Raw genomic sequence first — 27589 nt, 5'->3', positions numbered from 1 at the left:
CCAGGAAACCACTCAGTTCCTGGCAAACTGGATTGGTTTTTCACTCTAACTAGGATCCAGTTAATGATGGATTGCCCAAGATCAGGGGGAGTTTTCAGCAAAAGCAAACCTGCAGGCCAGTGGTTTTAACAAACACACACTTTCTGAGTAGCAAACATAGAATCAACTCCTTCCAAGGGCATGCTCTCTGGCCTGCACCAAGCCTGTGTGAATGTATGTATGTACACAAACAGAAAGGGTATACATAGATATGGATGTCACCAACCACTTTTGTGGGGGTCCAGGTATCTCAGAATCTTTCCCTTGGGTGTTTTTCAGTTGCAAGTGACAGAAAACCAATTAAAAAAACAACTTAAAGCTAAAAAGGTGTCAGTTTTAAGTAAACAAATTACAGAGAGGGACTCTTTCCTTTCTCCATTTCTTCTCACTGCTAATTCTCTCAGCCTCTCATAAATGGCATTCATTTCCTGACAAAGGATGGAAACATCCACTTTTCTGTCTCCAAAGATTCTATCTCCTGGGGGCCTAACCTGGGTCCCACACTCTCCCCTGGGCCAAATCACCATATCCAAGCAGATGTGATGACATCGGCCAGCTTATGTCACATGCTGTCCCATTTCGGACTGGGGGCCTGCAATTGGCAACTTCAGAGAAAAGCCAATGGTTGAAAGAAGGGAAGAACAGTTTTCCCGAAAGGAGGGAGTAAGAGTACGTGGTGGGCCCACTGAACAGCTTGTATCAGCTATACCTGGCAAAAGGTGCCATTTATTTCACTGCCTAAAGGTTCCAGTGAAACTGAAGGGGGAAACTTCACATTAGCACAAAGTGCAGACAAAACCAGCCTTAAAGTATCTGCACTTTATGTTAACAGGTAAGTGAGGCAGCCTCTACCCGTTACCAAGGCAGAACCAAGCCACTCACAAGGAACAGAAGTTTTCATCCATCTGCTGCCTCTTCCTTACATCTTCCCAGTTCAGCTAAGAAGATCTTTGGGCATCAAGACAACACAATCATCGTTTGAACAAGAGGAAGATGATGAGTTTGCTGTCAGTCAACAAGGACTGTGGTCAGGAGAGCAGAGTTTCTGCTGTTGGTGTCCATAGTAGGAAAAAAGGGTATCCCATGTGATACCATGCAATGTCACCATATTCTGTTTAGGTAGATACTAGAGTAAAACCTTTCATTTCTGTCTCTGATAGATGATTCACAAGGAAGCACTCTTACTCCACAGTGGGTCCAGGTAGGGCTCACAGACCTGCAGCTGACCTTGGTGTCTGGACTCTAGCAATAATTGTTTTTTCCCTGGGAGATGTGGAATAAATAAAAGTTGAAATCTCACTAGAGTGGCCTAGATGCTCAGACCAGACATGAACTTTTTGTTGTTTCTGTTCCCAAGTTTTATTCGAGAACTCATACAGAGGGGCTTTCCTGATGGTCCAATCACTAGGTCCAAACGTCCTCCCAATGCAGGGGTCGGTTTGATCCCTGGTGTAGGAACTAGATCCCACATGTCGCAACTGAGATGTGGTGAAGAAAAATAAACAAATAAGTTTTTTTTAAAATTATATGATATTATATATATTTTATATATATATATATTAAAGAACGCATACAAAATATTCCAGATAATTGAGTTTTAATCTTGAAGCTCCTCCTCTTCTTGATCTTGACTAATCTGGAAGTAACGCAATTCCTAACTTTCTTTGCTGTTAGCAACTACAGGTAACCAATCATGTAGTTGTTGTTTAGTCACAAAGTCATGTCACTTGGACTGTAGTCCGCCACGTTCCTCTGTCCATGGAATTTCCCAGGCAAGAAAACTGGAGTCGGTTGCCATGCCCTCCTCCAGGGTATCTTCCTGACCCAGGGATCAAACCCAAGTCTTTTATGTATGTCTCCTGCATTGGCAGGCAGGTTCTTTACCACTAGCACCACCTGGGAAACCCATCATGTAGATTATGCTTCTTCAAATATTTTTTGGTGAGATATTTCAAATACCTTTTGAAGAAAGGCACCTCAGACATTACAATAGTCCTGCTCTAGCTTCTTTTGACTGTTACAACTCCTCCACCAAGATTCTCAGCTTTTCCATTCACTTTGATTGTCCCCTAAAGAAACTGCTCAAAATTGGCAGCATCTATGATGCTACCTTTTACAGGGTAGCTGTAGTCAAAGGTAAAACTTCAGAACCAGCTTCTTTTTTTCGCTCTTTGCCACAAGCTTTTTCACAGGGGCCGTGGCAGCAGCTGAGGCAGAAAGCCACCATGAATTTTTGACAAAGAAAAGGTGATGGTCAAGACAAATCCCTTCTAAGCTCGAGGGAGCTGGACTGGAAACAGTGGGAGTGCAGAGCAGGACAGAGTACTGTAAGTGTCAGCCTCACAGAGGTGGGGGTGCCGTCTGGAGGGAAAGGGATGGGAGAGTCTGCCAGGCGGACCCAGAACAGCAGCACCACAGACAGCCTTTGGCAACTCCAGGCCACAGGGTAACCCACACTCGGCATTGTCTGGCATCCAAACAGCCAGGACAACCGGGAAACGAGCCGCAGGCTGAAGGAGGCCAGCTCCTCGGCTGAACTCTGTATGCCTTTTTATTTTTTTAATGGTTGTTAATTTTTTTCCCTTATTTTAAAAACTGGATTAAAGGAAATTAATAAAAGAAAATTTCACCCACATCACGTATATTCAGCTCTGTGCTTCTGTCTGGTGGGTATGGATTGGTTCAGGCACCACCCCATGAAGGAGTTTGCTACCAGCCAGCTCTAGTAGGGCCCACAGATGGAAGCCTGAGGGTGACTGTTCACTGCCGAAAAACACCCTCCCAACCCCAGAAACCTGGCTGAATTCTCTGAAGCCCAACTGCTTGGAGCTTTCCTTTCTTAAGGATTCAGTCAGTCCAGGGCCTTCTCTCTCCTCCTTTCCCAGGTGGGCAGCTGCTCCCACTGATCTTGAAAGGGTGGGCAGCAAAAGGACGACACTGCTGAGCATGGTGTTGAGGGGACCCTGAATTGTCTGGTTCAATTGTGAAGCTCTGAGCAGGGTGCTTTTATGCCCCTTATCTCAGTTAATTCACACAACCACCTTCTAAGACAGGCCTCCTTGTCCCTATCTGAGATGAGGAAAAGGAGACCCTGAAAAGGTAAATAGGTGGCCATAGGACCCAGACAAGACCCTGACCCATTAGAGTTAATGAAATGGCTAAGCACTGGGGATATATCCTTTGTTCACGCCTCATCATAACCCTGAAAGTTTGTTGTTATTGACCCTATTCTACAGATGAGGAAACCAAGGTTCAGAGGGGCTAGGGCTCTTAACCATTCCATTACAAGGCTTCTACGGGTAAAGATGCCCAAAGTCCAGCTTGTCTCCTTCACCAAACTGCATGTGAACTTATAGAGAGCTGGGGTCACTCTCCTGAAGCACCCTACCATGCTCCCAAAGGGGCCCCAACAGGTTGGGTGAAGGGGTCTTACCGTGGGCCTTGTGGCAGGATGTGGCTCTTGCCCTTGATGGTTGCATATTCCTGTCCCCTGAGCCCAGCTGTTTGTCCCTCCTTGGCTTGGTCAGTCAGGGTCTAGACATCCTGCCTCCCAGGTCTAGCAGAAAGGATGGCTTTATCCAGATCTGGTGTCAGCAGCCACCCACATCTGTCTCTCCTCAAAGTGGGGGTGAGGTCCTCCCAGGTCCCTGAACCTCTGTGCACTTTATTCTAAAGAAACAGCATCCATTCAATTACTGAGGAAATAGCGTACCATCTTAAAGCTGAAACAGGATCTGGAGCCACAAATGAACGTTGAGGGGGTGGGAGAGGAGGGGAATTAGTGGTTGGCACAGAGCCATCAAAGCCTAGCTCTACTCAGCTTCTAGTCTTTGGATGGAGATGGGCTGAAGTCCAGGATGGGGTATCATCCACCTAAATGAGGCAGTTTCCTGAGCCCTAAATAATTTTTTGGAGATATAATTTAAATACCATACAATTCACCCTTGGGCCCATAAGAATTTTCCCTCTGGGAAGTTCTCCCCTTTCTTAACTGCCCTGCCACCACCACCCGCCCCCCCCGCCCACCCCCAACACCCCCATCAATTCATCCATCCCAGAGGGAGAGGAAAGCAGAGAGGAGCAAGTTTCCCCAGAATAGCTTTTCTTCAGTGTTGGGATCAATAAACCCGTTTGCTTAAAAGGAACCAGATGATTTCATCCTTGTAATTACAAGGTTGACGTTTGCAAAATCTTGCCCAGGCACCAAATGAGCCTCTTTGTCATGGGAGGTGAAGGGGTTTGTCTGAGTGGCCGGAGGTGGGGCCTGAACCTGGTGTGGTGGGCAGAGGGCCAGGCTGGGGTCAGGAGGTCTGGCTGACCACGTGTGAGAGCTGCTGGATGGCTCCCCTTCCCCTCCCCTCCTCTCTGAGTTTCTGGAGGGTGATGGCAAACAGACTAGACTGGGGAACTGGAGAATGTAGAGCTCTAACCACACTGCCCTGCTGCTTGAAACCCTCCCCCAAGTCCCCGATTTGCCTATGGCTGAGAGGCAAAGGCCGTCAGCTCAGCTTATGTGACCCCCCTGACAGTCATTCCTTTCCTTCCCAATCCCTTCTCCCATTGTGTCTCCCCACGGCACCCTGCCATTCGACCACACTGGCCTGTTTGTGGTTCCCACATGCCTCAGGACCTTTTCTCTCACTGTCCCCTCTATCTAGCCTGACCTCCTCCCCTTTCTCTTAAGGGAAAACTCTTATTTGTTTTCTTTCCTTTCTTTTTTAAAATGTTTATTGATTTGACTGTGCCAGGTCTTGGTTGCAGCATGCGGGATCTGTTTCCTGACCAGGGATGGGACCCAGGCGCCCTGCACTGGGAGTATAGAGCCTTAGCCGCTGGACTGCCAGAGAAGTCCCTCATGCTTTATCTTTAAATAATGAGTTCAGGAGCCTTTGACTGTCCTCTGCAGAGTGACTGCCCTGCAGTATCACCTCATCCTATCACTTCTGTCCATTTGACGTGCCAGGGCAATGGTCAGCAGACCTAAGACATAGCAGTACCCTGGGTTCTAGAAGGAATCGGCTCCCTACTACTTTATGCTTATTTTACTTCTGTGCAGACACCTCATATGAGTGTCTTTGGCTCCATCCTTGCATTTTGTTTTAATTATTTAAAACTTGTGCATATTGTAGAAAATTTAGGAAATATAAGGAAAAAAAAGAGAACCTCATCACTTGAAGACAATCATTGTTAACATTTTGGTACATTTTCTTTGGCCCTCTTCCATCCACATTTCTTCACACAGTTATGACATTCTATATGTACAGGGTTTTGTGGTTTTTTTGGCCATGCTGTGCAGCTTGCAGAATTTTAGTTCTCTGATCAGGGATTGAAATCAGGCCCTTGGCAGTGAAAGCACGGAGTCCTAACCACTGGACCACCACAGAATTCCCCTATGGGCACAGTTTTGAATGCTCCATTTTGACCTAATCCTATGGCATAAGTATTTCTCCATGTAATCTTATAAAACTCCTGATGACTTCTTGGCTGATCCTTTATTGTCAGACATAACTATTTAGATTGTTTCCCGTTATTGACTGCTATAAAAATAAGGCTTCTATGAATATCGTGATGCTTGAAGGCTTTTTCTTAAAAGTTTTGGATAGTGTTTTTAGGGTCAATTTCCAGAAAACAGATCCACCATGTCAAAAGATATAGGCATTTTAAGGTTCCTGATACCTGTTGCCAGATTTCTCTTGGCCTTGCCTCTTTCCTCTTCTGGAGTCTTAAAAACCTGTTCCTTTCTTCTCTCCATTTCTCTTCCCACTGTCTCAGACACAGGAAATGCCAACCAAGAATAAACCAAGACCTGCAGATAGAGATCAATGGATCAATAAAGGAGGCTGAATAATTCAACAACCACTTCTGGCTCATTTATCGACGCCTGAGTCCAAATGCATCCTTTTTTATCTTCTCTCCTTTTGTCTCCCTGCTGATACCTTGAAACTTGGCCTTGTTCTTGGATTCTTTCCCCAGTTTACTGAGCTCTAAACCATCCTTGCAGGAAGGGTTTCCCAATTGCGCTGTAACACTGTCTTAAAAATAGGCTGACAGAGTTACTATCCTACGGCCACCTCACCAGCCTGGAAGGGATTCTCTGTGGTTCTGGGGTCTGCTACATCAATATCTCCTTCAAAGGATTCTGCTTCAAATGATCGGGCTGACCTGGTGGCCAGACCAGTTCTGGGACCTGAAGGCAGCCATGGACAGGCTGGAAGAGGAAGGGGCTATAAACACCGCCCAGTGTGGATGTTTTGGGTGAGATGGTAACCAAGAGATCCCATCAGAGGCTTCTCTGAGGCATGGGTGGTGTAAGTGTGCATGTAGGTGGCAGGTCCAGAGTACATAGGGCATGGAGTTCAGGTTACATTTTGGGGCTCATTCACACCGTAAGCCAGGTAAATAGTGCTCCCTGGAGGGGTGTCCTGCAACACCTCTTCTGCCTACCATAATACCTGGCAGTGGGAGGGAGGTAAGTGCCACTGTAATAATGAGTTCCACATCCAGACTGTTTTCCTGCTGGATGGGCCCTCTACCAAGAATTGTTTTGATATGGTTCCATCCTCACTCTTCACGAAAAATTATTCTTTTCCCAGGTGTATTGAGTATTATGGGCTTCCCTGGTGGCTCAGGTGGTAAAGAATCTGGCTGCAATTCAGGAAAGTGAAAGTGAAATTGCTCAGTCATGTCTGACTCTTTGCACCCCTGTGGACTATAGCCTACCAGGCTCCTCTGTCCATGGGATTTTCCAGGCAAGAGTACTGGAGTGGGTTGCCATTTAAACCTGGGTTCAATCCCTAGGTCGGAAGATCCCCTGGAGGAGGGCATGGCAACCCACTCCAGAGAATCCCTGGACAGAGGAGCCTGATGGGCGATAGTATATATGGTTGCAAAGAGTCGGACACGACTGAAGAGACTTAGCACACATGCACTGAATATTATAGATGTATTGGTCACCTAGAAGGTAGGGAAGGTCAGAATTCCTCCTGGCAGAGAGGATCAGAGAGGTCAACTGAGTGTCTGAGATCACACAGCAGTTGTATTCAAACTCAAGGCCACTGTCTATCAGCAGCCTTTCCTAGCACTGTAGAATCCTATGATTCAGGAACAAAAAAACAGATGATGGTGCGCCCTCCCCCCCCCTCGCCAGATGCTGAAAATTCCAGTAAAAGTTCCAGTGTTTTGAAGTTTTGGGTCTGGGGTCTTTGGAAGACTCTGGAAGCTACCAGTCCTGCCCTCAGCCCAGAGAGCTGTTCCTTAGGTAAGAGACATGAATCAGCAGCAGCTATTCTGCCAGCTTTTGATGAATTTTCCTGCCACTGGGGCTAATTTTCTGAAAGGCTTTTCTTCCATCTTCAGGCTCCTCTTCCAAAGGGTCCTTGCTCCTTCACAGTAGGAAATATATAATGATCACCCAGTGACTCCTTGAAGAGGTCACGGGTATGCTCCTCCATAGCACCTATGGATGAATAGGCTGAGAGTAGACAGGAGTCCTGGACCATAGCTGGAGGAGAGGGAGGCTAGAGCAGTGTCCTACCCCAGAGATTGCTCCCAGTGCACTGGAGAGTAGAAACCAGGCCCAGATAGGTGGTGGCTTGCCTGAGGATACACACAGAGAGGAACAGGCCCAGACAGGAACACACAGCTCCCAAACTCTGCCTAAAAGAGATAGGTCGAACTCTGTTCTGTGAGACTGTCTGCTCTCAGCTTCTGAGTTCTTTTAGGGCTCCAATGGGCCTTCCTCCCCTTTTGATTTGCTCCATAGACAAAGAGGCCCAAACTCAACCCCTCATGGCCATGGAGCTATCATTGCAATGATAGAGGGTCAGCAGCTGGAGGCTACAGTACTACCTTGATTAGCTTCTGGAGAGGGGGTCAGAGGGGAGGAGCTCCCCCAGTAACACCTGGCCCTCTGGGCTGTGCCCCCAACCTGGACTGGACACCCTCTTGGGCCTTTTCTTGGGCCCAGGCCCTAGGGCGGCTTCACGTGATTTCCGAGGCTGGGTGGGAGAGCTCTGAGCCAAGGACCCACCTGTGGAGGGCAGCAGGTGGATGCTCAGAGCTGACCTTCTGCCTTGGTCCAAAGCTCCTTGGAACAACGAGACACCTAGGAGTTTCTCTCCACTTCCACCACCCCTCTCCTCCCCTCCTCTGTCACCAAGTCTTGCCCATCTGCTTTATGAGGTTGTTTGCTCTGTTCTCTGAAGGACTCACTTCCAGTTCTGCTCCACCCTTCCCTGGCTTCCCTACTTCTCCCTTCTCCTCCAGTTGCTCCTTCTGGAAGATAAGCCTGTCCTTCCCGGTACCTGTCCTTCCCATGGCTCTCCAGTACCTCAGGGTAGGGGCTGTGTTCCCTCCCAGGCTTACAGGCCTGGTGCTCCAGCTCTGGGCCTGGTTCCTCTTTTAATCTTCCTATGTGGGCCATGCTGATGCACAGCTGTTGGGATAGAAGAGGCTAATTCCTGCCTCTGGGCCTGGGTTCCTCCCCTTCTCTCTCCACCTTCATCCCTTCCACTCTTTCCTACTGGTCCTTTCAGGTGCTCCTCCTGGAAGCCTTTCCCAGCACCGCAACCCAGCCCAAGAGAGGTTCATCTCTGTGCTCCCACAGCCTTTCCAGATGACCCTTCTGTCATGCCCTGAAGGGTCTCAGCGGTCAGACAATGGGGATGAGAAACAGATCCTTTGCTCTCTGTCCCCTTCTAAGTGCCCAGGTAGTGCCCTTCTCCAGGACAGCCCCCAGCACTGCCCTGGCTCTCTGTTCATTTGCTTGTCTGGGTATGTGTGCCTGCTTCTGTTTCTTTTCTCCACCCTCTAAGTTTCTTGGCAGACTGTTCCACTGTCTCTGTCACCTATCTCCATACTTTCCCTCATGCTTTTTTTTTTTTTTTCATTCATTTATCTACTTACTTGGCTGTGCCAGGTCTTAGTTGCAGCAGGATCTTCTATCTCTGTTGTGGCAGGCAGGATCTTTAGTTGCAGCATGCGACCTCTTAGCTAGGGCATGTGGGATCTAGTTCCCTGACCAGGACTGAACCCAGGCCTCCTGCATAGGGAGCACAGAGTTTTAGCCACTGAACTACCAGGGAAATCTTCTCATGCTTTAATTTAATGCACTGTCACCTCATTCCACAAAGGACCGAAGGTGGTATCTCTGTCATGGTCTCTCTTCCTTACTCAATCCCCACACACAATTTCTCACAGTCTTCCCCCACCTTCTCTCCATACAGCTAATCACCTTGGTATGTAGAAAGGGGGAATTCTCATTTGCTTAGAAGTGATCCCTTCTCCTTCACAGGAAGTCTGGTCCAGCAGGGTCTGGGTGAAGTTCAAGGGCACAAGGCAGGCTTCCAGCCCCTCCCTACTAAGACCAGACCTGAGTGGTGTGCATGCATGCGTGCTAAGTTGCTGACTCTTTGTGACCCCATGGATTGTAGTCCGCCAGGCTCCTTTGTCCATGGAATTCTCTAGGCAAGAATACTGGAGTGGGTTGCCATGCCCTCCTCCAGGGGATCTTCCCGACTCAGGGACTGAACTTGCACGTCTCTTACGTCTCCTACATGGACAGGCAGATTCTTTACCACTAGCACCACCTGGGAAACCGTGGGGGCATAGAAATAAGGCCACTCTTAACCCCAGGACACTGCGTGCAGGACTGGTCAGAGGTCCCAGCACCTCTTACCCGGCCCTGCGTGGCACAGGAAATGGGAGTCTTGTACAGCGGATCTCTGGTGAACCCCATTTGTGAGCCTTTCCATTAAACCCTTCTCCCCTGCTTCTTCCATTCCCCAGCCTCACCCAGAGTGTGTCCTGGGCATAGGCCCACCCCGCCCCAACTGCAGGGCCCCAGTGTGTCCAGTCTGGGCTAGAAAGGAGTCAGCTGGGGAAGGGGGAGCCTTGCAGTGGTGGTGCTGCCTCTTTCCTTCACCTGAAGCCTCCCTGGACCTCAGAGTTTCCATGAGCTTGGGATCCCAGCCAAGTCCCTGGTGCTTCTGTCTAGGCAGCCTGTGGGTTCCCGGAGGACAAGACTGATCCCCCTTGGGTCTCAAAGCCTATAGGTGAGCAAGGCAGGTTGTGCAGGGCCGGGACCCAGGGGAGGAAGTCCATGCATTGGCTTATCAGTGAAAAGGGTCCTGCGGTCCCACACTGCCCACCCACCCTTCTGCCCACCTTGCCTGTCGCGGGAGCTTTATCAAGCACAAGCCCAGGGTTTCTCAAGCCAGGCCTTGCTAAGGCCGCCAACAGGGATCTGCCCTGGGCTTGGCCACCGTAGGAAGGAACCTTGGAGGCCCCCAAGTCAGAGGACCGTGAGGCTGTAAGAGGAACCTGTCCTCTTACACCCCCCCCCCCCCACCACTGCGCCCCTGCAGCCTGCCTGCCTGGCGACTGAAAGCAGGCGCCAGGCTCGAGCCGTCGGGGGCGCAGGAGTCTTCACAGGGAATGAGGCCCCATTCCGCTCGCCCCCACCTCCCAGCGGCAGCAAGTTGCAGCTCCCGGCGCCCTCGCGTCCGCCTGGGCTCTGGCCCCACGCCAGGCTGCTGGATCCATCACTGCAGTTGGCGGGAGGCCGGACGGCGCGTCCCCCGGGGCTCCCAGGCGGCTGGCGCTGTCTGCCGGGCAGGGAGGGCGGCGGCGGGCGAGCGGCGGCGGCGGCGCTGCGGGGGCTGCGGTCAGCGCGGGCACAGCCGAGGGGCTGAGACTCCCGCACTAATTGGCCCTTCCCCGGCCGCCTCTGCCGGTAATTGCTGCTTTGGGGGTAGGGAGCTGGGGGTGTTGGAAGAGAGGAAGGGGCCAGATGAACCCCGCCTGTGCGCGCCGTTTCCAGGCCAGCTTTGCAGTGGTGCGCCTTTGTGCTCACAGTGGTCCGGGCGAGCCGAGGTAAACGTGGGGAAAAGCCACAGAAGCGCCCTGGGGTCTTCACCAAGATCTAATCAGTTCTGAGAAGGGCTCCCTGCGACAAGGGATTTCGGAAGGACTCTGGGTGGCCATCGGGGGATCCCAGCGAAGGCATGAAGACAGGATGGAGACAAGGCAGTCCGTTGCCTTCTCCAACCCCTTCATCCATCAGTGACATCCCAGAAGAGCAGGCAAGAAGGGAGGATATGAGGCAGGGACTATGGGAGGCAGGGGCCCAGCCCACCATCCAGGTTGCCCATCAGAGTTCTTGCTGGCTTGAGTTCTTAGAGAAGGTGCCAGGGTTCCCGGAATTCCTTTATGATCCTCACAGCTCCTGCAGCTGGCTGAGCCCTGGCTGTGATTCAGCTGCTCTCCCTCTGATTCTGAAGAGAATACCCTATGGGTGGGTGACTGTTTACATAAGCTCCCTTCACAGCCCTGCATGAGAAAGCCTGAGGAGAGAACTGAGGGAGCCTCAGAAGCAGTCCTGGACCAGTCTGAGGTCAGGCCTCTGGATCCCCAGGGCAGGATGTCCCATGTAAGCATCCTCTGTGTGTGTGTGTGTGTGTGTGTGTGTGTGTGTGAAACCCAGCTTTTTTCTGTATCGGTTGTGTGTGTGTGTGTGTGTGCGTGTGTGTGTGAAACCCAGCTTGACCTCAGCCAGCATCTGCTGATTTCTGTATCGGTTGCCCAGGACTGCCCTCCAGGGGGCTGAGCTCCTAGTCCTCACTCTGGGTTTCACTGAAAAATGGTTATTTAGTCACCTGTTGCCTGGTTAGAGGTAGACAGGGACTTCTGGCTATTCCTCCCCTGAAACTGGAGCTGTCACACCTCCTCTGGGGGCCACCTTCTCTCAGGGGTTGTTCCAGGTCTGGATAGAGGTGGCAGGGTGAGTCAGACAGGCCTGGATCAAATTCCCACTCTGCCACCACTAGCTCATGACCTTGAGCAGGGATTTTTATGTTTCTTGTCTCAGTTTACTTGTCTGTAGAAATGGGATAATAAAATCCATGTGCCAGCATTGTCGTGAAGATAAATGTTTACCCAAAAGGGGCTCTTCTCCCTCCTCCAACCATCCCTTTGGGTTGGCGGCTTAGATGTGAGGGTATGGAGGATTGCGTGTCCCTCACCCCATGGGGCTTTGCAGCCTCCAGTTGTCTCAGAGATTAAGGAAACCCTCTAGGAATAAAGAACCTAATCGACATTATAGTTTATGGCACAAAACCCATGGAACACTACACTCATGTTCAGAGCATTTTTCACAACAGCCAAAAGGTGGTAACAACCCAAATGTCCATCCACAGATAAATAGAGAAACAGAATGTGGTATGTACATACAATGGAACATAATTCAGTCTTAAACAGGAATAAAATTCTGAAATATGCTACAACATGCAAAGACACGCGAAGTATAAAAAGCCAGACACGAAAGGACAAATACTGTATGATTCCATTCACACGAAGCTCCTGAAATACTCAAATTCATAGGCTAGAAAGTAGAATAGTGTGTACCAGGGTTTGGGTGCATAGGAAGCTATTGTTAAATGGACGCTGAGTTTCAGTTTGTGATGATAAAAAAAATTCTGGAGATGGATGATGATGATGATAATGTAAATTTACTTAATGTCACTGAAATTAAAATGGTTAAAATGGTAAATTGCATGTTGTGTATATTTTCCAAAAATAAAAAAATCCACAAAAAATCCCCAAATAAAACAAAAAACCTATGGGAGGCAGTGGGGTTATGCCCAGGTTGCAAGAGAGACCAGAGAGTAAGGAGTCTGAATGCAGCACCAAGAGCTTACCCAGTGGACAAGTGAGCGTAGAGTGTGGATGTCCTGAGAGGTGCACTCGAGACAGTGAAAAAAAAGCCAGGTGTTCTGCAGCCCAGGCAACTTTGCAGCAGCTCTCCTTGACTGAGTGAGCAGCGCAGGCTCAGCCCAGCAGAGAGAAGCCAGTAGTGCTCCCTCCCTCCAAGGACTCAAATCGAGAAACCATCTGCTTCACCCAACTGTTTCACAGATGGACACAAATTCAGGGCAAGTCAACGTGTCTTTATTAAGGACTGTCTCTGTGGCCAGGCTTTGAAGGGACCCTGGGAAAAATCAGTATGGAAAGGGGAGAATATCCCCAGCTGTCAAAGCATCACTCCTTATAACATATAACCTGCCCAAGGCCTCAGTCCAATGTGAAAAGGCATAAGGTTGAGCAGGATGAATGGTGAACGGCAAACTGTTTGCAATGGTGGGGCAGTGGCAATCTGGGTGGACTTCCCATAAGAAGTGGCTTGAAGTTGACCTTGATGGATGGGAGGATTTGGAGAAGGAAGAGAAGTGTTTGTTCTGAGTCTGGGTAGCTGGGCAGAATCCAGCAGAAAGGGCCTGAACTAATCCAATGGTCAGTGAGATAGCTGGATATCATGGGATGTCAGGCTGAAGAGGGTGATTCTGGGTCCCAAACAGGCTAAGGCTCTGTCATGGAAGGAATATGGACCCTCTGCAGGACCTGGACTGGGGAGGGCAGGATGCTTGTCCCAGATACGTCCACGGCTAGTGTTCCTAGCCTGCGTGGTGGGACAATCCCTAAGGCTCCCTCCTGCAGAGCCACTCTCAGAATTGCCTTGCTTTTCAGGTCCTTAATTCTGGTGCAGCCTCTTCCAAAAGGCCATCTTCTTCTCCCTGAGCATCACACCCACCCTTGTGGTTAAATCCAGCTGCAGGTACTTCTCATCCTTGTTGTAGCGTGGCCAGTAGGGCAGCTTCCCATCATTGGGGTTTCTGCCCGGGAGGAAGGAGAGAGGATTACTTGAGCTCGTCTTCATCTTGCCTCCTTCTGTTACTTTTCCCTCATACACTTTCCCTTTGGGAGGTAGGGTTCAAGAAGGCCTTACAGAGATGATATTTAGACAGATCTTTAAGAGAGAGGAGGAAAAGTGTGGTGGGAGGGCACTTTGAGGCAGAGGGAACTGTATGTGCAAAGGGTTGGAGGTATGAAAGCCCAGGGCTTTTGGAAGAAAGCACAAGCACAGGGTTAGGTGAAAATATAGAGTGTGTCAAGAGAATAGGTGTGGAGAAGAGATGAAACAGGAAGGATTTTGAAGACTTTTGTTCCAAGTGAAGGGGATGGGACTTTATCTGGGAACAAAGGGAAGCCATGAAGTTTTAAGTGGGTGACTTGGTCAAATGATATTTCAGAAAGATCCCTTGAGTGTCATCAGGAGGATGGAGAGAAAGGAGAGAGAACGTGAAGATGGAAACTAGTTGCAAGACTAGCCAAAGCTCAGATCAGAAGTCATCTCTGCCAGGAAACCGCCCCTGCCCACCCCAGGTCAGTCAGACACCTCCTCTATGCTCTCTTAGTGCCTTCTGCTCCCCTAACACAATTCTCATCATGCCAGATGGTAATTTAATATCTTTGTTAACCATTAACAGGCTGCTGGCAGATGGGGATCATGTCTATGATACCCTTGAATTCCAGCTCCCAGTATTGAGCTGGCCACAAAAAAGCGCATTGGTAGTGACTGTGGAATGCTTGAGTGAATGAAGGATGTGGTCATGGGACAAAGAGAGGCACATTCTAGGGACATTTAGGCCTGGGTGCCTTTTCTATGGGACATACAAGGACAAATACCTGAAACAGCTGACCAGTGGGTCTAGCGCTAGTAGGAAGACCACCCACACGTGTTGGGGGATCAGACTCACCCTGAGCGAGCAAAGTTGGCCCAGTATTTCATCATCTGGAGGCTCAGTGCCTTCTCCTTGCTCGAGGAATGGCCTGGAGGCAGAATGGAAGGTGGGGTTTAGAATGGACCATGGGGTGGGGACATCCCACCCCACTGCTTCCATGCTGGGAGGCTTTCATTTGGGAGAGTATTCCAGATTAAGAATTTGTTAGCTAACTCTCTGTGGTCAGCCAGGGAGGGTGGGGTCAGAACACAAAGATGGAGAGATTGACACCCAGCGGGGAGTCAGGTGGGGCTTTGGCACCTTTGGAGAAAGGACTCCCGAAGATGAAGCCGATCTCATCTCCGTGGTCTGCCCCATCAGTGCGGGGTTTTACGATAGTGCCAGGAGCGTAGTGCTCAAACTCATAGAGATAGACAGGGAAGCCAGCATCTAGGAACAAGGAACCCAATGAAGGCTGCTGAAAAAGTCTCAGCCCGGACTTCTCATCCACCCTACACATCCCACCCACCTGCATCAAGCAGGGGAAAGAGCCTGGGCTTCAGAACCCAGGGAGCACGTTCGAATCCCACCTACACTACTCATTAGTCACGTGACCTGGGGCACGCCACCCAACTTCTCAGAGCTGCAAGTCCTCATCTGCAGACTAGGGACATGAAAACAGTTCATGGGATTGTGGTAAGCCTTCTTCTTCCTTCCACTGAACCTCTCCTCTCTCTATTTGGCACTTAAAGTTCTTCAGTGTCTACCTTCTCCAGCCCCTCCTTTGACCTCTCACCCACGTGTTGCCCAAACCTGGGTCAGCCTGGGCAGGATCTCCAAGATACCCCTATAGAGGCCTGTCCTTGCAGCCAGGAGACCTTCCCTGACCACCCTACGTTGTTTCCTCTGGGCTGGCCTTGGCCTTGCCCTCCTCAGCCCTAAGGAACAGCCTCTCTTCTCTGCAGTTGACAGCATGCTGCCTCTTCTGTGGCCACTTGGAATTCTACATCAGCCCAGAGGTACAGAGAGGGTGAGTGAGTGATTGGTCAGCCCAGTGGCAAGCAACACCAGTGGACAGGGTTGAGGACTCTTGAGGACCCCACATACTGCGGTGGTAGCGGGCAGCCTGCAGTGTGGAGTACACAAAGGTAGCATCCCCAGCTAGGTCCATCACATGTTTTTGTAGCATCTTCTGGTCATGGTCATCCACATCACTCAGGTACTCCTCCATCACCAGTGGTAACTGCTCCTTGGTGACATTCTAGGTGGGGAAGTCACACCCACCCTGAGGTGTGGGGTGCCACGTGGGTCAGAGGTAAGCACACCAGTGACTTGGATCCAGCCTTGGCACCCCCAGGAGTTTTTGGCCTGGGTGTGGGGGGATGAGGAGCCTCCTGGGAAGGTCTCCCCCTTTGACAATTCTTACCCCAGTGTTTTAGCTGCATGAGAACTGCCTGCTGTGTCCCCGAGGAAGTCTGGAGAGCCTTGCCCAGTAGCAGCCACCTGATCCCATGGAAAACCCCAGGCTCCCCTCAAGGAACATCTCTGTCCTGGCTGGGAGCCCTTTGTGAAGAGCAGCTACTAGGTAAAAATAGGGAGGCTGCCTTGTCCAACCAAACAGAGCACACGTGATAGCATGGCCCCTCACCAACAGGGTGCTGGTACTCCAGAGCAGCTTGATGATGGTTTCTTTCCTCAGATGGCTCATTGGAAACTTCACGATCTGCTCCACAAGGCAAGGGCCCAGGTGTAGGCCAGGCCCAAACATTAGGAAGGATTCCAGCTGTGCCACATCAGGCCCCAAGGCTCTTCTCAGAACAGGAGTACCCATGACCTTTCCCGCACTCCTGCTCCCAACCTCTCCATCACTAACTTGGTTTGGAGCTGCAGTGAGGGCTGGGAGGGCCCTCCTGAGCTCGGGCATCTGCCCTGATCCACCCGGGAGCAAGGGAGGGACCCAGGATGTACAGCTGCCTGGTGGGGAAGGAATGGATATGAGGACCCATTCACACTATGAGCTAAGGATTTGGGGGCCCCCAAACCTCCAAGAGACTACACTTCTCTCCCTCTCATTATTCCTGTACAGTTCTCACTGCACAGGGACTGCAGGAGGCTCCCAAGCTCTCGGGCATCCCCAGAGAGACCTCTGGAATCTGACGTGGTACCCAGCACTGCTCATAAGGCATCCTCTGCTACCCCTACTGTGATGGGCATCCCTCCTTTTCACTTACAAAAGGCAAGAGCCAGTTGAACTCCAGACTGTTGACACCCAAAAGGTAAGGCACAGGTGCAACCTGCCCCTGAATCAGGACCACAATGGGGTTGTCTTGGAACACTACACCGTCCACCACGGGGCTCATGAACCACACAATCTATAAGGCAAGGGGGTTTCCAGTCAATCCTCCCACTTACCCTCCTAGGACCCCGTTGGTCTAAGATGACAGCTCAGCAAGTTCCAGAAATCATTCTAGTATATGTGCTTTGACTGGGAAAAAGCTGGGGCTCAGTCAACCTGGTGTGAGAGAGGATTAGCCACAGGCAGGACCAGGCTACTCAGACTCAGGATTCCCCTATCTCCCACCCCTCAGCTGACACCAAGAGGTGTTCACATAGTGCATTCTCTCATCTCTTGAAAATCTTTGCTAAGACTTCTCTTTTCCTTCTATTTAAAATCCTACCCCTCCCAACATGCCCAACCTCCTTACTCTCCTTCTTTTGTTTCCATTAACTTATCATCTCCTAAAGAAGTGAATAATTCATTTATTTATAGTGTTTATTGTCTGCCCCCAGTGGAACATCAGCCCTGTGAAGGAATTTTGGCCTGAGTATCCTAAGTGGCTTACAGAAGATGTTCAGACAGAATGGGGCCTGCTCACCTCTTGAGGGTCTTCCTGGACATGCAGTTTGAAGAATCTCTGTGGGAAGAGAAGAGGATGGGACTAAAGGGAATCTTCTGAGGCATGGTGCCTGGGGAGGCTGGGTACCAGGTCAGAAGGATGCAGGCAGCTGGGTCAGAGGCCGAGAAGGATGCAGGCAGCTGGGTCAGAGGCCGGAAGGAAGTTCTACCTACCATCTTCTGGGAAACACGCATCACCTCAGCCCCTGATAGTGTTCTCAGGCAGTCTACCAGAATCTTTGTGCTGTTGTGGTTGCAGCCTGCCAGCTGGGCAATCTTCTGTGAAGAGAAGAGGTGCTTGGGGGTGTGCCCATCCTGCCTCCCTTGCTGAACCTTAGGAGAGAGGAGGCATTTACCTTGGCCACCTTCAGTGGATCAGGAGTGATGAAGATTTGGAGTGCTGCGGTGCCACTCTGGGAAATGGCCCGATGGAAGAGACCTCGGGCTAGGGGTGATGTCATCTGCAGGGGTGGGGGGAGTGGCAGCCATGACATGCACAAATGGGGACCACTTGGGCAGTTTGGGATGACTTTCTGGCCTGGCTGGGCTGCTTGAAGGGGCCCAGAAAGGGCAGAAGCAAGGAGGGAGACAGGAGTTCTGGGTTGGAGTCCTAAACCTAGAGCCTGTGCCTTCCACTCTCTGGGCATCCATGTCCTGCTCTGTGGAATGGCCCCAGGGGTCCTGCAGGGCATCTGGTGTTGCTGCAGTGGTTCTGCTGGTGTAACAAACCAATAGGGGCCCCCCTCTGCTACTGGGCTAGGAATATGGGAAGGGGACCCTATGGTTCCCATGACCCCAATTACCTGCGCTGATAGCTCTTAGCCTTCCCCTGCTACCCAGGTTGGAGAAGTGAAGTGAAGTTGCTCAGTCATGTCCAACTCTTTGCGACACCATGGACTGTAGCCTACCAGGCTTCTCCGTCCATGGGATTTTTCAGGCAAGAGTACTGGAGTGGGTTGCCATTTTGGACCCCCATCCTGTCCCCTGGGCACCTCAGACTTAATGTGCTCCAAACTTGCTCCAGCCACTCCCCATCTGGGTGTTGTCCCTTATCCACACCATCCACCTGGGCCTTCCCTCTCTCCTCTGGTCATCTGCATGCTGCAGTTGGCCCTGTCCTGTCTACTTGGCCTCCCACATCACTCATCTATTGTCCATCCTTCCCGCTCCTATTTCAGAACTAGCCTTCATTAGATACACCATCCCTCACCGCAAGCTGGTCTCCATGCCTCTGTTTGTGCTTCATTTTAACCCAGATCCAGCAGAGCCAACTCTAAAGGCACATCTGATTGTGTCACTCCCCTGCTTAAAATCTTTGCCTGCTCTCCAATGCATTTTCAACAAAGTTGCTTAACTTCTCTGGGCCTCACTTTCTTCCTCTGTAGAGTGGAGAACACTTCTCTTTTTGTAGAGTGCAGAAAGGGAATACTCCTCTTTTTGGATTGTTGAGGTAATTCAATGAATGAATACACGTAAGGTGCTTAGAAAAGTGACTGGCACACGGAATGTGCTCAAGTGTTTGAGTGTTATTACTGTGGCCCACGAGGTCCTGTGTGATGTGCTCCCCGCTGACTGCCCAGCCACACGTCCCTCACAGGGCACCTCACCTACCCTCAAACTCTAGGTGAGCAGTATCCCACAAGTCAAGGGCAAAGCCCAGTCTCTAACCTAGGCCTGACCCCTACACCTGATCTGTGGCCCCAACCCTGCCCAGAGGGCACATAGTGGTCTCTGTTTAGGGCATAGACCTCTGGGGGAATGTGGAGAGGCAGGAAGTGCTGGATGATCTTTCTGGCCCACCACAGTCATAGTCTTAGCATTGCCTTTTCTGGGCTGGCTTGGTTTCCTCCCTGAATGGAACAGATATCCTTGTCTGTGAGGGGTGGTACCCATGGCAGTGGTGAGGGCAGGTCTGTGGATTGGAATGTAAAGTATACCCAAATCTGCACAAGTATATGTGCAGAACCCATGGGCCATGCGGTCCTGCGATTGTGCTTAGGTCTATCTGGGCATTGCACTCACCAGTCCCGAGATGCACATGGCCCCTGATGACTGGCCGAACAAAGTCACGCAGCCTGGGTCTCCGCCGAAGGCTTCGATGTTCTTCTGCACCCAGCGCAGAGCCGCAACCTGGTCCAGCAGCGCCCAGTTTCCGCGCGCTTGGCTGTCCCCAGTGCTGAGCGCGCGGGGCTCACTATCAGCGTCAGGAGCCCCGACGCCTGGGTGCTGGGGAGCCCCGCGCCATGTCCCGCCCTGTCCCTCAGAGACTAGGTCTAACCACCGCATTTCCTTCCTTATAATTGGGCGCCGCCCCATGCGGTATCTAGCACCTACCTGTCTGCTCCAAGTATTAGACCCCTCCCTGCCACGCCCCTCACGAGGATCCGCTCCATAGGCCACGCCCCCTTTCTTCCACCCAATCCTCACCTCCTCCGCCTTTAGTCCAAGAGCCGAGGAGGCCCCGCCCCTGACCCCAGGCGCGGGTTTCCGGTCCCGCCCACCTGAGGAAGCCCAAGATGCCGAGCCTGTGCTGCAGAACCACGACCACCACTTTCTCCCGGGCAGCCAGTTCGGAGCCATCATAAGTGGAAGCGGAACCCACGAGGAAGGCGCCTCCTGGGAACCAGATCATCACCTGGGCGAGAAGGGCTGAGGCCTGAGCGGGACAGCGGGGTGCTTGAGTGGGATGGTGGGTGGTTGAAGGCTGAGTACTCACGGGCTGCAGAGGGTCCCCGCGCGCTCGCACTGGCGCGTGCACATTCAGGTATAGACAGTCCTCACTGAAGTGTAGCCATTTATATCGTTTGTGTGTGTTGAAATACATGGAGGTGACCTGTCCCCAGGACTCCTGGAGGCACCTGTGGACACGATGTGAGTTGGGTTTCAGTGCCGTGATGATAGTGGGGAGAATGGTTTCAACCCAGGTTCCTGTATTGAGGGACTAGAACCCAAAGCAAGATTCAGGCAACGTGTGGGTGTGTGTGCGTGTGTATTCTTGTCCTAGCAGTCTCCACTAACATTAGGTCCAGGGGTAAGAGGCAGGTTGGCATTCCCTGCCTTGCACCTTGGTGTGCCTGTTCCCAAGGAAGGAAGCAGTTCCCTGCTCCTGTTGGAGACCTGTTGGTGCTGTCAAGCTAGAAACCTGGGTGCCCTGGGCCACCTCCTTTCTTACATGCCCTGTCCTCCTCTCAGTCTCTATTCTGACTCCAAACAGTGTTTGAATAGGCCCCCTCTGTTCACTTCAAGGCTGCTGCCCTGTGAAGGCCACCATCACTCTGGCCAGGACTCTGCCCCTGCCTCTTCACCTCCCCTCCAACTCATCTTCCACTCCCTGGCCGGAAAGATTGACAGATAACACAAATCTGACCATGTCACTCCCCTTCCCTGGTTCCTCCTGCCCCCAGGATAAAGTCTAGGTTCACCCACAATGACCTAGGCTCTCCTTCCCATCTAGTCATCTCCTCCCAGTCACTCTTTGCTCCAAATACACATGACCTCTTGCCTCCCACCTCCAAGCCCCCATGCCTCTGTTCTCTCTACCAAATGCCTTCTCCTCTGCCCAGCAAGCTCCTACTCACATTTAAGGTCCAGCTTATGTGTGTGTCTGCTGGGCACTTTCTCCTCTGGGCTTCCCAAACCTCTATACACCACTAACTATAATACTGACTTGGAGTAATTTTGATTGGTTGTTTTTGCTTTCAAAGGGTAGGGATGGAGATGTGTTCAACTGATTCCTGGCACTTGGCCCTGTACCTATGCACTGTATGGATCTTGGGCTGTCAGGCCATCTTACCTTTCCTCCATGCTGGCCCAGCCCTGGGGATGGCTATTCTTATAACAGGTGGGGCTGGGCGCATTTGACTGGATGCAGGAACCCTGTCTACCTACTCCTCTGTTCCCTTCTCTTGTGCCAGCCTGTCTTCACTGTGTGTGTTTTTGTAGGTGTAATTCATCCCCACCTCCCTAACCCTAGATCATCACCTGCTCCTTTTCAGTCGTTCCCCACAGCACTTCAACATACCTTGGTCCAAACCTATCCTCTACTACCCACCTTCTCCAGCAACTAATCTATCTCTCTCTTCCCCCTCAAGGCCAAACTTTTCAATAAGTTTTCTTTCCCTCCACACCTACTAGCCTGTCCAAGATCACTGGTAGGCAACTTGTCTCTTTCTACAGATTGTCTTTGCTTGACTTCTCAGCAGCAGCTAACATTGGTGTTAGGATCAGTTCAGTTCAATAGCTCAGTCATGTCTGACTCTGCAACCCCATGGACTGCAGCACGCCAGGCCTCCCTGTCCATCACCAACTCCTAGAATTTACTCAGACTCATGTACATTGAGTCAGTGATGCCATCCAACTATCTCATCCTCTGTCGTCCCCTTCTCCTCCCGCCTTCAATCTTTCCCAGCATCAGGGTCTTTTTCCAATGAGTCTGTTCTTCACATCAGGTGGCCAAAGTATTGGAGTTTCAGTTTTAGCATTAGTCCTTCCAATTAATATTCAGGACTGATTTCCTTTAGGATGGACTGGTTGGATCTACTTGCAGTCCAAGGGACTCTCAAGAGCCTTCTCCAACATCACAGTTCAAAAGCATCAATTCTTCGGCTCTCAGCTTTCTTTATGCTGTCCCATAAATCACATCCAGCATCCCAGCAGGAAAGCCAGGGGTCTTAGAGCCTAGAACTGGGGTTATAAGCATTTGAGGCCTCTGTCTCCAACCTGCCACTAAAGCCATTCCCATCAAAGTCACCAATGACTTCCATCTTGCTAAATCTCTCCCATCATCTTACTTGCCCTGGTAGCCCCTCTATATGGTTGACCATTCTCTGCTTCTTCAAAGCTTTCCTTCTCTGTTGTTGTTCAGTCACCAAGTCATGTCTTATTCTTTGCGACCCTGTGGACTACAACACGCCAGTCTCCTCTGTCCTCCACTGTCTCCCAAAGTTTGCTCAAACTCATGCCCATCGAGTCGGTGATGCCATCCAACCATCTCATCCTCTGCCACCTGACTTCCTTCTCTAGGCTTCTGTAATCCCACTCTCCTGGTTTTCCTGCCACCTCATGGGTGACTCCTCCTCCTCTTCTTTCCAGCCTAAGCAGGCGAATGCCCCAGGCCTCAACCCTCATTTCTCTTTTCAGTCTGATTATTCTTTCCTGAGCTGATGTCCTTCAGGCCTAGGGCTTCACACCACTGACATTCTGATGACTAGTCTCCTTCCAGCTCCCTTTGTCTAAACCATCTATTCCACATCTCCACATGGATATCTATTAGACATGCCAAACTTAACATACCCCAAAATGAACTCTTGTTTTGCCCAAACGTGCTCTTGTCCTAGTCTTCTCCGTTTAGGTAAATTGTGCCTCTATTTGCCTTGCTGCTCTGCCCCCAAGCTAGTCATTATCCTTGATTATTCTTCTTTCCTTATGACTCACATCCAGTTCTCCAGAAAATCCTGTCAATTTTACCTTCAAAATAAATCTGGAGCCTGACTACTCCCACCCATCTCCACTGTAACTACCCTGGTCAAAGCCACCATCTCTGTAAGAGCTTTCTTTCTCCCTGTTCTCCCCTTAATTACCACCCACAGTCTGTTTTAAGTTATCCACAAATTCTTACACCTGACACTCTGTGTTCCAAACAGCCAGTGGCCAATATTCCCACAACATATACCCAGATGTTTATGCAAGGGACACCCCAATCTCGAAACTCCTGATCCTCAGAGTTCCAACAATGGTTTTTCCATGTTCTGTCACCTGATCCATGGGGTTCCGAATAACAGTTGTCACACAATATTCAGAATGCCTTGGCTTCTCTCAGTAATAGCCAGTAGTTTAACAACCAACACTCCAGTGTTCCAGTAACAGTCAATCATGGTCTAACAGTGGACATCCTGTTTTTTAACAACTAGATACCCAGGTAGTTGTAGTTTTTTATATCACCTGACACCCAGGTTCTCACAGTAGACATTTTTTTAAATCCAGTAATTTATCCAACCGATGCTGAACAGTGTTAGTGTTCATCACAGAATGTTCTGGACAGTGCGTTACTCAATGGTCTGAGTGAACAGTGAATATACTTGTTCTTGGTAAACTGCCAAGCCCCCAGTGCTTCAAAGGGCAGTCATTGTCCCAACATGCTCATGTGATTCAGGCCCAGCTGGGGGTTGCATTAAGACCCTGGGACATTGAAACTGCAACTGAGTCCAGGTTTCCCCATATTCTGCAGTGAAGGGCTAGGGGTGACATGTGGCCTTCTTAGGTTCAAGCACCGAGGAAGAGGGAAGAGTTCAGGGTTCTGTGTGTGTGTGTGTACTGTTCCTTACACACATTTAGGGACACTCAGCTCCCCAGCAGGTCCTGGGGGCATAGTCAGTATGCACCTCCTCTTTGCCTGGAGCCTTCCCACAAGAGAATAAAAAACAGCCTAATCAGTGCCTTAAGTACCATTTAGACCAGCTACTTCATTATATAGGTTTGGAAACTGAGGCCCAGTATGGTCCCCAGGCTTGCCCGTGGGCACAAGTGCACTCTTCGGTGAGTTGTTCAAACCCTGGCCCAGAAGCGGGCATGGGTTCTCCGCCTTGCTTGGGATCTGCCCACCTCCCAGCCCACAGTCCTCTGGTTCTTACGCAGGGGCATAGGTGGTGGCATCTCTGATTCCTTCCCAGGGCTCTGGGGGCTCTGGGGCAGCGAATCTGCGGGCACCCACAGGAGGTTTGGAGAAGGGAACTCCTAGGAAGACATTGATGGGTGTCTTCCCCACGTGTATCTGCTTTCCTCTGAGTGTCCCATATTTGGTATCCACTAGAGGCTCCTTGGTGTGCAAGGCACCTAGAAAGAGAAGAGAAGGGTCACCCTGGACACCAGAGACACCTTGACCCATCTGCCACAGCACCAGCTTGAAGCTTTTCACAATTGTGTCATTGCTTACTTCTTTTGTGTTCCTCTTAGTAATTTTATCTAGTGTATTTGATTTAAGATATCAAAGCTATGTTTGTTTGTTTGTTTTTCCCTTCCTGAAGCACCCCTGTCATTTCTTTCTCCTCCTCCCCCTTTATCAAAACTAAAATTTTCAGGAATTTCCAGATGGTCCAGTGGCTAGAACTCTGCACTCTTACTGCCAAGGGCCCAGGCTCAATCCTTGGCTGGGGAACTAAGATCTCACAAGTCACATGGTCAAAAAACAAAACAAAAAGCTGAAATTTACTGTGCCCTGGTTCCCTGGGGGCTCACCCTACAAAATGACAGAAAGCAAATCTAATAAAAATATTATCGAACTTGATTTGGCATTAGAATCCTCTGGAGGAATCATCAGGAAATTCAAATTCCTGGGTCCCATTCTACATCCTCTGAAAGAGAATCTCAGGTTGCATCAGGAAATTAGATTTACAACCCCTTCTAGGAGATTTTGATGCAACTCATTTTTCAAATAGCATTGATATAGCTGAGTGCTAAAGAATTGATGCTTTCGAACTGTGGAACTGGAGAAGGCTCTTGAGTATCCCTTGGACTGCAAGATCAAACCAGTCAATCCTAAAAGAAATCAACCCTGAATATTCATTGGAAGGACTGATGCTGAAGCTCAAGCTCCAATACTTTGGCCACCTGATGCGAAGAGCTGACTCACTGGAAAAGACCTGATGCTGGTAAAGACTAAAAGCAATAGGAAAAGGGGGTGGCAGAGGATGAGATGGTTAGATAGCATCACTGACTCAATGGATTCAATGGACATGAATTTGAGCAAACTCTGGGAGACAGTGGAGGACAGAGGAGCCTGGCGTGCTGCAGTCAGGCAGCAAAGAGGGATCAAAAAGAGTTGGACATGACTGAGCAACTGAATAACAACAGTTGGTGTGGTAAGAACACACCCTCACACCCTAGCTGCAGGCGGCCTCTCTGCCCACGTCCCCAGGTCTTACTTGAGTAATATCTGGGCACAAAGAACTGGCTGTGATAGTGACCCTTCAAACATGGAGGTGTGTGCCAGTGGGGGCAAGGGACCATCTCAAACCTCCTCTGTGTGTGTGTAGTCCCTTGCAACTTACAAGGCCCTTTGTCATGGTCCTCCCATGTAGGCTTCTCAATGGCCCTTGGAGGAGTGGGGTGGGGCCTTGAGGCCCAGAGATGGTTAGTGACCAGCTTGAGATCTCATAGGACAGAGCCAGGAGGTCAAGATCTATCATATTACTCAGATTTGCCCTGAATTCTGGGTCCACCCATGACTGAATAGCTAATGACTATGATTGACTGATCTTTTATTATAGCTTGGCACTCTGCCAAACACTTTTATGCTCTCTCACCTCATCTGCCTAAAAAATTTATAAGGTAACTGTTTTGTATTTTCCTACTACACAAATGTGGAAATGGGGGTTCAAAGTGGTATATAACTTGTCCAGGGTGACACAGACTGTCTCACATCAGAGCTCTGCCTAAACAGTAATGTTTTACTGTCCTCACCCCAGCCTCTGGGAGCACCTAAGCCTGTGACAGAGTGCTCTACACCCCTGAATCAGAGCTGATGAGGAGTGTTCCCGGTCCTAACTCTGCTACCCTGAGGCAATACGTAAACACTTATGAAAACAATATTCCATGTTTTTAGAAGTCATAAAATACTAATTAAAACCAAGAGTTACAATTTCCACTTAATAAATTAAAAACAATGGCACCTCGACTTCCCTGGCAGTTCAGTGGTTAAGACTCTGTGCTTCCAATGCAGGGGGCGGTGTGGTTCCATCTGTGGTCCCACATGCCTTGCCATCAAAAAACCAAAAACATAAAACAGAAGCAATATTGTAACAGATTCAGTAAAGACTTGAAAAATGGTCCACATCCAAAAAAAAAAAGAAAAATCTTTGAAAAGTGATAGCACCCAATTCTGGCAAAGATGCAATGAAAAGGACACCCACATATGCTGTTGGTGGAAGATAAACTGATACACCACCTTGAAAAAATAATTTGGCAAAATGTATAAGAGTCATAAAATATTCACATGCTTTGACTCAGTAATTCCACTCTAGGTCCACCCTTATGAAACTAGTCAGAAATGTATTAAAAGAAAGACTTTATGAATCACAGTCATACTTGCCATAGTGAGAACAAGAAGCATTATTTGTATCTGGGGTTCAGGAAAAGTAAATGTAATTATGAACTCAAGTTATAAACTGTTTATGCATGATCTTAAGTGAAAACAAAAACAGAATAAAATTGTTTAGGTGCTTATAGCACAGCTATATACAAATATGCAATAAGAAGACTAACAAACAATGTGCCAGAATGCTAAAGTTGTTTTAGCAAAGTTTCAAGTTAAAAATATTTTTTAATGTGGGGACTTCCCTGGCGCTCCAGTGGCTAAGACTCTGCACTTCCACTGCAGAGGGCTCAGGTTTGATCCCTAGCTGGGGAGCTAAGTTCCTGCATGTAACCAAGAAAAAAAAAATTAATGTGTTAATATGGGCAAAACTAAATTATGATAGCCATCAGAATGGTGGTGGTTACTTGGAGTGTATTGCCTGGGAAGGTGCATGTCAGGTGTTGGAAATGTTCTAGATCTTTTTTTGTTTTTTTGGCCTTGCCTCATGACATGTGGGATCTTAGTTCCCCGACCAGGAATGTAACCCACCCTGCTGCATTGTAGCACAGAGTCTTAACCACTGGACCACCAGAGAAGTCCTGAAATGTTCTAGATCTTGATCTGGTTGGTGATTACACGATGATTTTACACACACACATACACTAAGAGATATATATATATATATATATATATATATACACACACACACTAATATAATAAGATTTTTAAACAGTATTAATTGTATAAAGAATGTAAGTATACAATCATAATTATAACATATACAATTATGTAAATTATAAGATATATTTTATAAAAATGTAAATATAAATGTCCATGCTCCCAGCTGCCCACCACCCCCATCCACCCAGATCTCTAAATGTCCCTACCCTGCTGCCCCCAGGAGAGGTTGAGTTGGGGACCTGTCCCTATGGCCTATGTCCCTCTTGAACCAGGGAAGGGTAGGGGCTTACCCCAGGCTGTCTGCACCACCAGAAGGAGGGTGAGGCTCAAGCACAGAATCCAATTCAT

General features: G+C 49.6%; 1 protein-coding gene and 1 pseudogene across 1 annotated transcript; both read right to left on the bottom strand.

Annotated features, from left to right (window-relative positions):
- Positions 1 to 1636: 1636 nt before the first annotated feature.
- On the bottom strand, positions 1637 to 11189 carry LOC133055043 (large ribosomal subunit protein eL22-like; annotated as a pseudogene).
- A 1815-nt stretch (positions 11190 to 13004) lies between these two features.
- On the bottom strand, positions 13005 to 27589 carry CES4A (carboxylesterase 4A). The gene is made up of 14 exons (XM_061134806.1): positions 27532 to 27589; positions 24120 to 24321; positions 20207 to 20348; positions 19992 to 20125; positions 19513 to 19666; positions 17847 to 17951; positions 17665 to 17769; positions 17471 to 17509; positions 16826 to 16966; positions 16243 to 16317; positions 15702 to 15855; positions 14916 to 15044; positions 14631 to 14703; positions 13005 to 13706 (listed from the first exon to the last, which is right to left on the bottom strand). The coding sequence occupies exons 1-14, from the start codon at positions 27587 to 27589 to the stop codon at positions 13565 to 13567; spliced, it is 1653 nt and encodes a 550-aa protein (XP_060990789.1). The 3' UTR covers positions 13005 to 13564.

The sequence above is a fragment of the Dama dama genome, chromosome 4, assembly GCF_033118175.1.
Source record: "Dama dama isolate Ldn47 chromosome 4, ASM3311817v1, whole genome shotgun sequence".
NCBI classification, from domain to species: Eukaryota; Metazoa; Chordata; class Mammalia; order Artiodactyla; family Cervidae; genus Dama; species Dama dama.
Note: the sequence above shows the minus strand (reverse complement) of the source record. Positions and strands in the feature narration are given on the sequence as shown.

Coding starts and splice junctions, on each gene's coding strand:
- CES4A (XM_061134806.1), bottom strand. CDS start 27,589: ATGAATTGGATTCTGTGCTTGAGCCTCACCCTCCTTCTGGTGGTGCAG. Junction 16,318..16,825: donor TCAACTGGCTCTTGCCTTTT/GTAAGTGAAAAG, acceptor CTTGTGGAGCAG/ATCGTGAAGTTTCCAATGAG. Junction 15,045..15,701: donor GGCTGCCCGCTACCACCGCA/GTATGTGGGGTC, acceptor CCTTGTTCCTAG/ATGCTGGCTTCCCTGTCTAT.